Source organism: Euleptes europaea, chromosome 2 (genome assembly GCF_029931775.1).
Source record: "Euleptes europaea isolate rEulEur1 chromosome 2, rEulEur1.hap1, whole genome shotgun sequence".
In the NCBI taxonomy this organism is placed as follows: domain Eukaryota; kingdom Metazoa; phylum Chordata; class Lepidosauria; order Squamata; family Sphaerodactylidae; genus Euleptes; species Euleptes europaea.
Window position 1 is genome coordinate 88,931,572 of NC_079313.1, and position 14,348 is coordinate 88,945,919.

Below are 14,348 nucleotides of genomic sequence, written 5' to 3' on the forward strand. Positions count from 1 at the left end.
GACCCCAATGGTCTAAGGAGGCGTCTTATGTTCAAGAGAAAACTGTATCTCTATGCAAAACGGAGGGGGTGTGCATTCCCAATGAGCCAAGTTATGCATATGTGGATGCAACCCTAATTCAGTAGCCTGTCTTCATGAACAGTACCAGCTGCTTCAAGGAATGGTACAAGGGACTTTTAAGTGCATGGTTCATGCAGTGATGTATTCAGCATACAGCTTTCATTCTGGCCCCATCGTTTAGAGATTTATTCATGCCCTGGAGCACTCAGAAGGTGAATGCTCAGTGGCACTATCGTATATCGGCTCTGATGCGAGAAGGAAGAAATGTCACCCACCCAGCACCAATGCTGCTTCATGTCGACTGGCAAATACACTTCACTGGGATGCCGAAAGCATTAAAGCTTCACTTGTGGCCAATCACAGCCAACAGAGCTTCCATCACACACACTCGCCTGTGTATCTTTCATCCACATACACTGAACGCACCTGCTGTTCCACCCCACCTAGGGCTTTGGAAAGGAGCAATCACAGCGACAGCAGTATTCCTGCATGCTAGCCAATTCCAAAGCATCTTCTGCTTCCCCCCCCCTTCCCTCACCGATAGCTTTCTGACCACGTCACCTGCCACTTCTGCTAACATTCTTTTTATCCATTCGTGCTTCTTCCTATCCGGTGAATGGTTGTGAGCGTAAGCAGAGAAGCATGGCCGTGCAAGGTCTCTTGGGTTGCTTAGCTCTAGAGATTAAAGATTACTACAGCCATTCCGGTTGGTGGAGGAGACCAAAGCCATGTGAGGGAGAAAAGCTGGGCGCTCACTTCAGTAAAGGGTTCTGGACACCCCTGGCTGCAGCGACAAGTCATTCTTCACACAATTTCCTCCTCCACCCCCCTTACCCCCCTGCAGAATGGCGAAAGGGGGTTGAGTCCCAGGAGTCGGCCTCATTAGTGGGAGAAGCTTCACGTAGGGATGCCAACCTCCAGGGGGGCCTGGGGATCTCCTGGAAAGAAAACTCATCTCAAGACTACAGAGATCAGTTCCCCTGGAGAACTCTATGGCATTATATCCCACTGAGGCCCCTGCCCTCCCTCGGCTCCACCCCCAAATCTCCAGGAATTTTGCAACCTGGAGCTGGCAACCCTATGTCTCCTGCCCCCCCACTGGTGGCCAGGGGAGACCTGGCAACCCTACACCACTACAATCCCTTTCCAGTCCAGTGCTGGCTCTCTGTCGTGTAAACACTTGGTCTTTAGCTGCTGGTCCTCTGTCTTGGAGTTTACGCCATTGACTTAGATGGGTCTCACAGCTCCTTGCGTGCAGCATCCCTTATTGTTTCCAAGGGCTTGCCTGGGCAGCAGCTATGGGTCACAGGGAGGGAGGAAACTGGGGCAAAAGTGAGACATCCTTGTTCTTCTCAGAGGCAGCTTTTCCTTCCTGCATGTTCTCACAGGTCATCCAAAGGAGAGGTTCAGAGAGAACCATGGCTACAGCGAGAGCATTGTTAAGTGGTTGTGTTGGGATGCACACTTGTGTGTTAAAATGTGGCTCCGTGGAACTTCACAGCATTCACAGCAGCCAGGGCTTGTGCTGGAAGGAGAGAGGAGAAAATAGTCAGTGACAATAACTGGAGCCAAAGGCAGTGGCTTACCTCAAAGACCTTTTCCAGTGCTCCTTAAAGCAGGGCCTTATCTGCAGAGGCTGTAAATGTGACAGGCTTACTTCAAACATAAAGAAAAGTGAGGTGGTAGAATGGACTGTTACAATACCTGGGGCAAAGTCCAGCTTTGATTGTTGCTTCTCAGTAAATGCCATACAAATTAGATTTGCCATTCAGTTAATGGCAACCAGGGGGGTGGGCAGAGTCTGGTATAAATGGTGTCACAAAATGCCATGACATCATTTCTGGTCAAAAAACCCAACAGTGTTATCACTGACTTGTACAAAGCTCTAGGAATTTCCCAGATCTCTATGGCAAAAACCACAGAGATCTGGGAAATACCTGGAGAGATGCGTGACACGGTGACATCACAGCACTGCATAGGGTTGCCAGCTCTGGCAGCCAGAGGGAGTATTTTGGGGGCAGGGAGTGACGTTGGAAGACACTGCACAACATCAATATGTAGTTTCTACCTGGAAGTGACATCACAACCCTGTAGGAATTGACCCATTTATGTAGTTTTTACCATAAAGTACAACCCAGAAATGATGTTGTGATGTTGCTCCCCACCCCTGCTTTTTGCTCCTGCTGGAGTGAGACTGATGGCAGGTCCGGGAGCTAGCGTTGCCAGGCCCCCACTTCAACAGGAGGCCTCCTGCCAATTGTTGCTGTTGCCCATTGTTGCTCCAAGCAGCTGGAGCAGAAAAAACAACAGCCTCTGTGCCAGGATGTCACTTCCGAGTACAACCTGGAAATGCCAATGGATAGCTCTAGGAATCGTCAGAAGCTCTATGGTTTGATTATAGAGCTCCCAAGTATTCCTAGAGCTACCCACTATCACTTCTGGGTTGTACCTGGAAGTGATGTAGTGGTGTTGGCAATATTGATGACATCACATGCTGCCCCATGTCCCTGCCCCCCTACGCTGGTTGCCAGGCTCCACACAAGCCTAGTGCCATGAGATGTTGTCCCCTCTCCCTTTTTCCTAATTCAAGCAGTGCCAGGCACTGGAGGCAAAGGGCAAGGCAATCTGCCTGTCTTTACTACTGTGTATGGTATATATTATATGTTTGCTGTATATATAATTTTGCTTTTCCTTCATTGTTATCCACCGGTGTAATTCCCATTTTTGGCATTGTTAACATGTGTCTATATGTTTATTTTCCAATTTCTGTAATTCTTGTCCTATTACTCTGCTTATCAGATGTCTTATTCTATTGACTGTTGACCTACATTATGTAATTGCCTTGAGCCGCAATGGGAAAGGTGGACTATAAATAATGTAAACATTACCACACTTTGTTTGCTGTGCTGATTTTTTACTTGCAGGGACTTTTTGACATTGGGAAGCATTCCAACGTGAGAATGTGCATGATCCCTTATTGACTGTCTGAATAGGTAAGGCCCATTGTACCACCTCATGTCTATGCACCATATATACCCCTTGCATGTGTGAACCAGGCCTTAAAGGAATGCCACAGAGAGGTTATTTCAACATTAAAAGCCCCATCTTTTCTGCAAGGAGACCTTTATCAACACATTACAGATTTTCTCCCAAAGTGACCATGCCAAATGTGTGTCAGGCAGATCAAGGCAAAGTCTCTCGTGGCTGTTTGTGGAATGAATGGGAATGGTATCGCTGGGGGAGGGGCTGTGGCTCAGTGGTAGAGCATCTGCTTGGTGTTCAGAAGGGACTAGGCAAGTAGGTGATGTGAAAGACCTCTGCCTGAGACCCTGGAGAGCCGCTTCCAGTCTGAGTAGATAATACTGACTTTGATAGACCAAGGGTCTGATTCAGTACAAGGCAGCTTTATGTGTTCATGTGTTCCTGACAGGCAGCAGTTCCATCTCATGTTTACAGTTCGGGGAAAGGCTGCATGCTGAAGGGGTCCATCCCAATACTCCTACATGTTATATTTTAAAATATTTTTAATTACACTATTTTTAGTTAGATGTAATTTGTATGTGTTACACTTGTTTATATCAACTGCGTTAAGAGTGCCACATGTGCATTTCAAGATAGCACTTCTCTAAAATTCTGCAAGGATTTCGGTATTTGGGGAGGAAAAAAATTATCTGTTTAGCAGCTTCACATATGATGGACTATCAAGGTGATTTTTCATAGAGTTGCTGAACACATCCCTAAAAAGTACACTTTGAAGCAGTATCTTCAACACATGCTCATTTGAAGAAAGTGGGGGGATTTTTTTTTTTTTGCATTATTCAGAAATTCAGAAGCCCCATATATAATGTGTACATGAAAAGATTGCAATAAAATGTGCTGGGTGAACTGATAGATAGGGGTAAATTTACTTAACCAAACACATTATGAGACTCATTTGCATGCAGGAGATAATGGCCACAGGCATTCTTGAAAACTGTGACATTTCCTAAATGTTTGATCATAATTACTTCTGTATTTCTGCTAACGTTTATTTTTTTATTTTATTAAGCTTATATCCCACCCTCCCCAGCAAAGCTGGGCTCGGGGCAGCTCACGCAATAGCATAGATTATATAATAAAACACAATAAAAACTTATTAAAACAACGATTAAAACCTGCTCAGTAATATCAATAAATGAAGAACAACATGTATCAGTTGGAGCACTTAATTGTGACATATAGGCCACAGCAGAGCCTGCAGGTAGTGCAAACCTCCCGCCCCCCCACATAAGATAAGATAAATTCAAGGGGGTAGGGCAAGGTAGGGAGGCCGACACTGGAAAGAAACTGTAGCTGGCCTCAACCATAGGCTACCGTTTCTTTCCATCAATGCTGGCCTCCCTACCCTGCCCTATCCCCCTTGAATGTCGACATGTCACACATTACATCTGTGGTTCAACAGAGGCCTTCTTGACTGTTGCACACAGAATACATCTCATTGTACAGCAACAAGAATAAAGATACATTTTGTGAGAAATGTACCACCCCCTTCAGGATTGTTGATCATATAATAACTGCAAAGCGTTAACAAAATGCATGATTATGATGCAGCCATTTTTAAAAAATTTTTGGCATGGAATGAATGACTTAGGAGCCACAACACTATAATTGTTACATACAGTTCACCTGGTTGAAGTGCAATATGGCTAAGGATTTATCAATTAATTTTGCTGGGTTATACAGATCTCCTCTGAAAGTACAAAGTAAAAATTATCCAAGGGGTTTAACATGTATTAAAACATGTTTTAATTGGGGTTTTTTGTTGTTGTTTTTGCATATACCACCTCAACCGGGTTTTTTAAATCAACGTATTCCTTATATAAACATTAAATAGAAAGAGCATAAAATTACCTCGAGTTTGAGTTATGAATGGTTGCTCCCTGCCTATTCATAATGGTGTTATAGCTGACTGACTGAACAGTTTTTTTATTTCTCCCACCCTGCCTCTGCAGTACTTTTAGGCCTGAAAATATGTGAATTATAATTCTTGGGGACAAGATGTTCAAGAAAACCTATACTGCAATATACCACTTATTTTCATGGAAAACCATTTGCTCTTGTACTATGGGAACCCTGTCAAAGGATTCCAGGAAAACATACGATAGCTTGGTTCCTTGCTGAAGATTCTTCCGCTGACTCCATAGAAGGAGACCAGGTTTATGTGGAAAAACAAGAAATGTTAGCTTAGTGGAAATCAATGAATGGATTGGTTGGTGGAGGGAGGAAACTCTTGAGAAAGAGGCTTACCAACTCATTTCTCCAAGAGGCTGAGGTAAACAGAGAATGAAATGGAGGAAAATAGAAAATGTGCTTACTTTATGGCTCAGACACGCATAAAATGGCTGTCGGTGCCCTGGGATGAGTCAGACGAGAGGGACTTGGTCGGTGGAGTCGGGGAAGCTGGGGAGGTGGGAGGGCTCGGGGTGGCACATTGAGCTGGAAACAAGAAATGGAGAAACTGCCTGAATAACATGATGCTTCAGCCAGAAAGGAGGAAAAAGAAACAAAGGCAAAGGCACATATTTCATACAGCAACAGAGGTTAGAGGAAGGGAAAAGGAGACATGATTAGAAATAACAGAGTAGTACAGAAGGGCTCCTCCGTGGTGTGCACACAGTATGCCCCTCTGGCACTGTGCACTGCACAGGGAGCATCATGGAGTATGGCAAGGAGAAAGCATGCACAGCAGCTGCATCCTACAGGATGGGCAGTCACCACAGATCACAGCCTGCCATGCTGCTAAAGATGGAAGTTTTTTTTTTCTGCTCAGCATCTCTTCGGCAAAAAGTGTCGGCATTAATATTAATGGGAACTGGAATATCCACAGCACAGCCTTAATTTGTGAAGATATTAATCACAGATTCTAAAACTAGATGTGGCTTCAATAAAAATAACCTCAGCTGGTCTCCTGTACAGGACTGACCACAAAGTAGAGACAGCCATTACACAACAGCCTCACCATCAATCCTGAGCAGCAGCAGCAGCAGCAAATGTTAACCATCCAAATTTTATTTTGGCAAAGCTACGGAGGATGGAAAAGCTGCCAGTGATCAAAAACATACAGCTAGCAAGTTCCTAAGCCATTTGTAGCCAGCCCACTGTCCCAGTTGCCGTTCGTCAGCCTTTATATATATATAATTCTTTATCTTGAGAGCCAGCGTGGAATAGTGGTTAAGAACGGTGGACTCTAATCTGGAGAACTGGGTTTCATTCCTCACTTGTACACATGAAGCCAGATGGGTGACCTTGGGCCGATCCCAGTTCTCTCTGAACTCTCTAAGCCCCACCTACCTCACAGGGTGCCTGGTGTGGGGAGGGAAGGAGATTGTAAGCCAGTTTGATTCTTCTTAAAAGGTAGAGAAAATCGGCATATAAAAACCAACTCTTCTCCTTCTTTATGGGTCATGAATTAAGGGAGAGGACAGCAAAGTTAATTTCAATGCCTACTACTGCACAAGCCATTTGATGGCCCAGACCAATTACTGTGATGTGCAGACATGCCCTTTTTGACACCAGTATAAAACCAGAGCCATTTAGCAGCACATTTAGCCTTGTAGGATAATTTTTCGGCACTCATAGTGATCCTGCAATTTGCAACACCAAGAACTTCAGCTGTCGCCTGTTTTATTTCTAGCCTGTACAAGAAATAGTAAAAAAACATCACTCATTCATTAACTTTATCAAATATGAATGCAAGTCACAACTCAACACAAGATGTACTGTGATCAGCAAAACTTGGGGAAGGGAGAGACAGAGTAGGAGCTTTTGCCTCCTTGAGGGATGTCTCATTCCCTCGCCTGCTCTTTCTTACCTACCCTTTCTGTATAATTCTCTTACCAGAGAGCATACGGCCCCTTCTGGAGGCTTCTGCAGCCAAAGCACAGGAGATCTCTATTCGCTTCTCCTGCTCCTGGAGCTGGGTCTCTTGGTCCTGGGGCATGTCCACCTCTCCCTCATTGAGAGGGACCACATTCTGCATGCTGCGGGAGAAAAATCTTGGAGTTATCTCTGGAAGTTGACTGTCCCAGAACATGCCTGACCAAGAGAAGTTGCATGGCTCACAGGTCAGTGGGTTAGGAGAAGAGGTAGCACAGATACATGAAACCACAGACTTTCTAGTAAATAGTTTGTTTCACACTTGGAAGGATGTCATCCTGATTAAAGACTACTGGTTTCAGAAGGCAGATGTTTAAAATGTCACCCTTGTTCCCTGTATCTCTATATCACATGTTTAAACGTAGTACATGCTTAAGCCCCATTTTCAATTGCAGATATGCAGCCCAAAATAGTTTTCAAAATTGCTCTACACAATAAGGTAACATTTTAGCGAGCATTGAAACTTACCCACAACCAATTAAAAACAATGCCCCAACCAGCAGCTCATTTTAAAATCATACGTCCTCTTTCCAGTCTTAAATCTCTTTGCACATGCTAGCTCACATCTCAGCTAGAGTTGTGGGATAAACCGTGCCATTCAGATCAAGTTCTACAGGCTTTATTTGGAAATATTTGTCTGACGTATACAAAGACAAAATACAGCATTCAAAAATAAAAAGATAACAGAAATGAAAAGTGAATCTGAAATTTTGCAGAGGAATAGCAACTCTTTGGATAATATGTCCCTTGATAGGGCTGCGAAATCAGCAGGGAGAGTGAATTGCCCAAGCATCCCTTACTGACTATATGGACCTACGGAAAACAGAGGCTGCTTCCACACAGATTTTTCTCCATCTTGGTTTCCAAACCGGAGGCCCTTTTTGGGGGGAGTTTCCATACAACATCATGTTGTAATTGTTCTGTTTCCAGGTTTTCCCTGTCCTCAATATGATCGTTCCCAAACTTGATTTACTCTGATGTATTTAGAAAGAACACAGTTTAAGTGCATTAGCATGCCAACTAGAAGGAATGGTGTGCATTTTCCTGACCTATGAAGGTCCTGCTCACATTGGCACACATTTTCTCACAGTCAATCCCTCATGGGGACAATTTCTCCAGCATTTTATCTTGTCATGCGCTTTGTGATTTTTTTAAAAAAATGGTAATTAGTGTTGTGCTATAGCAGTATAATAAAATATAAAATATTTCCATATACCTATCACGAATTGTCATGGGTCTGCTTTAGCTCATGCATGACAAAAAAGACAGAAAAGGGAGGTCTGAAAGTTGCCATGACAGCCGTGACAACCATCCCCCTAAGAGCCAATGCAAAGTCATGTGGAAGGGAAAATTTGGAACAAAAGACAATGGAAAGTGCAGAGAAAACTCCCACATGTGGAAGCCCCATCCCCAACAGGCATGCCTCTGCATTTGCAGAGGAAAGGAAAGCAATGGGGAGAATCCACAAGGTGTGGAAGCAGACATGTATGAAGTAGAAGAGAGACAGCTCTAGCTTGCGTTGCACCTGGATTTGGCAATGAGAGTCTTTATCCTTTCCACTTTCTTTTGCTTCTCCTTCATCTCCTCAGGACTCAATGGGGTATCAGGTTCCAGCTCAATGTACCTTTCTGGGATGAGGACTTTGTCTGGAGTGGAAAGCTGAAGAGCAGGCAGAGGCAGGTTGTGAGTTCAAAAGGAGGCAAATAAGATGGGCTTCCTGTAAACAGTCTTAACAAAGGCAATGGTTTCTAATCCCTGGCTTGATGTCATCAATTACAAAGCACCCTGGCACAAATTCATCCTGGTTGTATTGTCACTCTGTCTGTCCTGGGTTCTGGCACCTAGTCACAGACATAGGTTCACAGACTAGACCAGGGGTGTCAAACTGAAGGCCTGAGGGCTGGATCTGGCCCCTTGAGAGCTCTTATCCAGCCCGCGAGCCAGCCAAGGCAGACACTCCCCCCCCCCCCGCACACACACACACTTTTTTTAAAAAAATAAAATTTTTATTATTTTCACAATTTTTTACTGGTAGGTAACTTTTCAGCAACACATTCATTTCAAATATAAAATAAAGAAAAATTTAACAGCGTTGTTGAAATGCATTTCATCCATTAATAAAATGATATTAAAATAAAAGACTTCCCCCTCAACTACCTCCACCTTGCTATAAATTTATGTACTCTTTTGTATTGAGATTCTAATCCAAAAATATACATCAAACTTAATTACTAAATTAATTCTGAATTGTCTAAATCATTACAGTTGTTACATATTAATTGTTAATTTAATATATAGTAAAAAAAAAAATTCCCAAAAATATTCCTTAAGCAAAAGGATTAGACCAGTAGTAACAAAATTCGCTAGTTATCATTTAATTTCTTATTTAACCCTCCGTATCTCTCTATCACCCATGAACTGCATGCTTCCTTTTAACTTTATTCTTGTTATGAGCTTTGGTTTTTCCAACAGTTCTGTTATTTTAGGGTCCAGTCTTTTTTGTTCGTGTGTCAAGGCCAACTTCTTTCCCTCCTCTTCTAGTTCTTGTTGTTGGTCAGGGTTAAGGCCAACTAGATCTTTTTCATGGTTTTCCAAAAAAAAATTCACATCCTCCTGTGAAATGATAGTAAATTTGACCTTTTTGTAGGTAAAAATGAGTCCCTGTGGAAAGATCCAACAAAATCTTATTCCATTCTTCTTCAATGTCCCAGTAAAGTCTTTGTAGATATTTCTCTTCATCATCAAATGTTGCGGAATGTCCTTGAGGATTATAAGTGGGATTCCTTTCACGGACAAAGGGTTGTCATAGAAAGTTTGCATAATATAATCCTTCATCCTGATGTCATAGAAGGAAATCATAATGTCCCTGGCCTTTGTAGTAGGTAAAGGGATTCTAGTAGGTAAAGGAATTCTGTATATTTTATTTATTGCATAGTCCAGATCTTGTTCATTTATCTGAATCAGGTCAGCCAATGATTTTATAATGGTGGTTCTAGAACCTCCCAATTCTTCTGGAAAATTACGAAGGCGAACATTTGATTGTCTTAGCTTCATCTCCATCATAGCCAGGTGGTCTGTAACAATTTCCTGTTGGGAGTGGATAGCTTGGATTTGTTTATCTTGATTTATCTGTTTATTTTTTATATCTTTCTGTTCTTCAATTGCCTTTTTAATTGATATGTCCATTTTCCCCATATCGATTTTTATTGTAGAAAATTGTGATTTCATATTTTTAACATCACTAGTCAATATGTCCAATTTCTGACTGGATTGGTTAGTGGTTTGAGTCAAACTAGTCAATATGCTGGTTAACTGAGCCAGTTGCTGAGATACTTTCTCATATTGTTTGGTAAAGATATCAGTGTGTTTTAGTAGTATTTCCTGTATATCCTTGTCGACCTTCTCCATATTTATTTCTGAGATTAATTCCAAACAATCACCAGTATCAGAGGTGTGTTGTAAGTGTTCTGGCAGGAGCCAAGACCTGTGACAGTTTTCAATTCATCAGTTTTATGGTTTCCCCAGGGTTAAATGACTGCAGATTCTTTTCTTCGTTGTAAAACAATTACTGTGATTTTAAAGAATCAAGTTTTACGGCACTCTAGCTTAGCTGTGAAAGGGGGAGTGAGAATAATGATGTTGTTTTCACAGACCTTCCTTTGTCTCCTCTCGATAGATTCCAAGTAATAGGAATGCTTTAATTGATGCACAAGGAAGGTGCAAGTCTGATCCATGAATTCCTGTGACAGTCGTTCCCCTTAATCTCGATGGTTATGCTTGGTAGAGCAGTGAGAGTATTTCCTTGCTGTCTTCCGTTTCTCAAGACAAATCTTTCAAGTAGAAATGTGGCAGGAAGAACGTCTTAGATCGGAAAGACGTCAGCTCCAAAGGAATTTATCCCGTTCGCTCCCACCCCTTTTAACACCTCGGCGTCTAATTGGTAGCTAGAGTGTCTTTCAAACATCCCGTTTGTTTTGTCTAAGTAAAGATCAGATAGATAAGGCTCCTGCCGTTTAACTATAGTCTTTTTAAAACTTCAAAGTCACTTATATTCTGGGTGGAGAGGAGCGGATTGCAGTGATGATTATATCAATCTTTCAAATCATCGGAATCAAGGTAAAACCAAAAGAGTTCTTGTGACTTACTCAGGTTTTGGATGTTGAGGGTTTCATTGCAATAAAGTTGTTCCTTAAGTGTTAATAGATAAAGGAGGTTGAAGCCTCAGGCCAAGAAGCCGTTCATGGCGATGTTAATCCTCTCAAATGCCCATGGGACAACGTCCATATCTCCGGGAGGCTTATAAGCACTCTCAGAGGGTATGGGAGTCAAACCACCCATCATGGCTGCAGAGGAAAGCCTGCTCCCCAGTTCCCTAATTAGAGCTGGGGTGGGGTGTTGGTTTTCACCTCTATTCGAACATTTCTTGGGGTCTCTCAGGGAGGGAACTCCTGAGAGACATCTTGCTTCAACCAGCGCTGTACCGGAAGTCCCACATACACACACTCTTGATCTGGGCTGGCAAGGCAGGGCCCGGCCTGACCAAGTGACATTTATGTCATATCCGGCCCTCATAACAATTGAGTTTGACACCCCTGGACTAGACCTTAGTTCAGTCACAGAATGGACCATCTAGCCCGGCCTACACCCTCTATAAAATGACAGTGACCCATGGGGACACAAATGTGACTCCCTAACAAGCAACTAACTCCCCAAGGCAAATTCTAGGGAGAGAGGGAAGGAGGGACATCCTATGCTAGGCAGGTTGTAGTATAGATAAACATTAGATTTCACCTCTTTGCTGATATCTACATCATAATGCTCAGGTTCCAACTCCATTTTACGCAGTCGAGCAATCTCTTCCCGGGGGGTTTCGTACATCTTGCCAGAGTCTTCCGAGCGTAACGCTGCCTCCAAATCAGATATGTCCACCTCATGGATGCTGCGGTGTCTGCGGACCTAGAACATATCATGATAGGCTGACTTTAGCGTCATCTGGCAATAGTGCATGCAGTTTACACCCCATCAGACTTGGCCCGTTCTCATACCTGGTGTATCACATCCCTCCCTCCTTTATCTCAGACCTGGTTTGAACATCACACTGGCAGGGCAAAGAGCTTTCCCAAGCAGAGCTGCATGGGCTCAGCATCTCATTTATACTGGGCTGTTGCTTGTGCAATGTTTCCAGCCTTACACGCCAGTGCAATACCTGTAAAGGATACAGCAGGCAAGCTAGGCACACACAGCTGCTTTGCATAAGGTAAAGGTAAAGGTCCCCTGTGCAAGCACCGGGTCATTCCTGACCCATGGGGAGACATCACATCCCGACGTTTACTAGGCAGACTTTGACAGCACTGTTACACACACACACACACACACACACACACACACACACACACAGTTCTGATCACTGAATCTCCAAAAAGATGCTGAAGAGTTGGAAAAAGTACTGAAAGGGGCAACCAAAATGATCACGGGGTTGAAGTGCCTGCCCTATGAGGAAAGGCTAAAGCATCTGTAGCTCTTTTGTTTAGAAACAAAGGTAACTGAGGGCTATTGCGACAGAGGCCTGCAAAATTGAGCATAGTATAGAGAAAGTGGATAAAGAAAAAAAAATTCCTTCTCCCACAAGACTAGAATTCGGGGTCACGGTATGAAACTGATTACTGTGTTTCCAGGGAGACACAAGGAAGTTGGGCAAATTCATGGAGTATAGGTCAATTGATGGCTATTATCCTGGTAGCCATATGGCACCTCCAAGTTCACAGGTAACATGACTGACGGTTATATGCTGGATAACAGTCACAAGGTGAGGGCTGATGTCTGTGGACCCTGTTTGGGGGCTTCCATATGATGTTGGAAACTGATGGCTGGACTAGATGGACCATTGGTCCACTATGGTCCACTATATGGTTCTAGCCTACCTTTTCCTTTGACATGCTAGGCTTTTATAAGTAGGAATCATTTTTGTGTGTGATGGGGGGGGGGAGTATTTCACAAGCAGTCTAAAAGGGTAAAGTTGAGATACAGGTTCACCACCTCAGCATCCGCCTGTAAGAACCAAGCCTTCCATCCTTCATGATCCCACATAAAAATGCTGATTTTCTCCCCACCCCCCACCTCTTGCTCTGTTCTCTTTTCATATTAGTGTTGCTAAGACCTCCTCAGGAAAGATCACTGAGCACTTTATGCTTCTTTATGTGGTGGGTTGGCCTTGGGGAAGACATGATTGTACAGTTGCCAAGGCCCCATGGCTTGAAGAGTGCTGTCCACTGTAGCAGCAGTGTGTGCTGATTTCTCCATCTGAATGGTATCTACTTGGCCCCATGAAGGAATAAGCCTCCCATTCCTTCTCCCTCCCTAGATGGTTGTGGTAGGCCCTCCTCTCCCTCTCTCCAGCAGAACTGGTGTACATCACTGCCCTTTGTTATCATCTGCCCCGGTGAGCAGAGGTTTGTGCTAAGAGCAGCTGTAGCCGCCAACCAGAGGGAGAGGGCAGATGAAAGGCTGTTCTTCCCTCCGCATGCTGAGCAAGAAGCAATGGTGAGTAGAAATGGTCATAGACCTTCTCTTGCCTGCCTTCTCTGTGTTATGTGGTCAAGCCTGGAAGTGGTCCTGATGGATATTATTTTGCTAAGAGCCCCCCAAACCTGGAACTGGCTAGGTCGCTAGACAGATCCTAAGAAGCATTTGAGATAAAAAAGTAGGCATGGAAATGTTTATCAGAGTAGGCCTGGGAGATAAATGCCAACGCCCGTTGAGCAAAACTGACATTGGCTAATATAGGGATATGTTACCACTTTGTAAGAAGGAGTTTTGGAGACGGAGCCCTCTGTCTGTTGCTGATTGGCTGGAAGCTGCAAGCTTCGCCTTTTCTCCTTCATAGAACCGCTTTGGTGGCGCTTCATGCGATCAATCTGTTCCTCTACGCTCATCTTTGCCTTCATTTCATTGGCGAACACAGCACTCTTTGGCCTGTCCTAGGGGGAAAACACAGGATGCTTGTGGTTATCTACAACCTTGAGACGTTTTTTGTATCTGGACTGGAAATTGGGGACAGATTCAGAGAAGGCACATGCCTTAATTGCTAGAAACCTCTTTTTTCTATTTAATTCTTAGGAAAAACAGTCCTATGAAAATCAATTTTGGTTTCTTTTAGGAGAAAGGGTACCAACTAGAATAGCAAGGGAACTGAGACAAAGGGTTGTCTCCAGCAATCTATGGATGCAAGGTTCATGAATACTTCCCATGTTCCCCTCCCTACAGAAGTCCTTTCCGACTCCAGGAAAGTTTACTCTTGAGGTCACAAGACCTATGTGGACTAACAGCCACGTGGGTCAGGAGGCTGCAGTTGGGAGCAAGAAGGAACAAACTCG

The 14,348-nt window shown here is 43.6% G+C and overlaps 1 protein-coding gene across 4 annotated transcripts in view; it reads right to left on the minus strand.

The window, feature by feature from the left end:
• Nucleotides 1-1,426: 1,426 nt before the first annotated feature.
• PLEKHA6 (pleckstrin homology domain containing A6) overlaps nucleotides 1,427-14,348 on the minus strand; it is a 222,328-nt gene continuing 209,406 nt past the window's right edge. For 2 of the 4 annotated variants that reach the window (XM_056845636.1, XM_056845635.1), the window contains 6 exons: nucleotides 13,770-13,952; nucleotides 11,767-11,931; nucleotides 8,501-8,634; nucleotides 6,937-7,079; nucleotides 5,415-5,535; nucleotides 1,428-1,585 (listed from right to left, as the gene is read on the minus strand). In XM_056845636.1, the coding sequence (XP_056701614.1) occupies nucleotides 5,423-5,535; nucleotides 6,937-7,079; nucleotides 8,501-8,634; nucleotides 11,767-11,931; nucleotides 13,770-13,952 (738 nt within the window). In that variant the 3' untranslated portion in view covers nucleotides 1,428-1,585; nucleotides 5,415-5,422. Of the gene's footprint in view, nucleotides 1,586-5,414; nucleotides 5,536-6,936; nucleotides 7,080-8,500; nucleotides 8,635-11,766; nucleotides 11,932-13,769; nucleotides 13,953-14,348 lie in introns of all 4 variants that reach the window. The other 2 variants (XM_056845637.1, XM_056845634.1) reach the window with 2 other exon arrangements.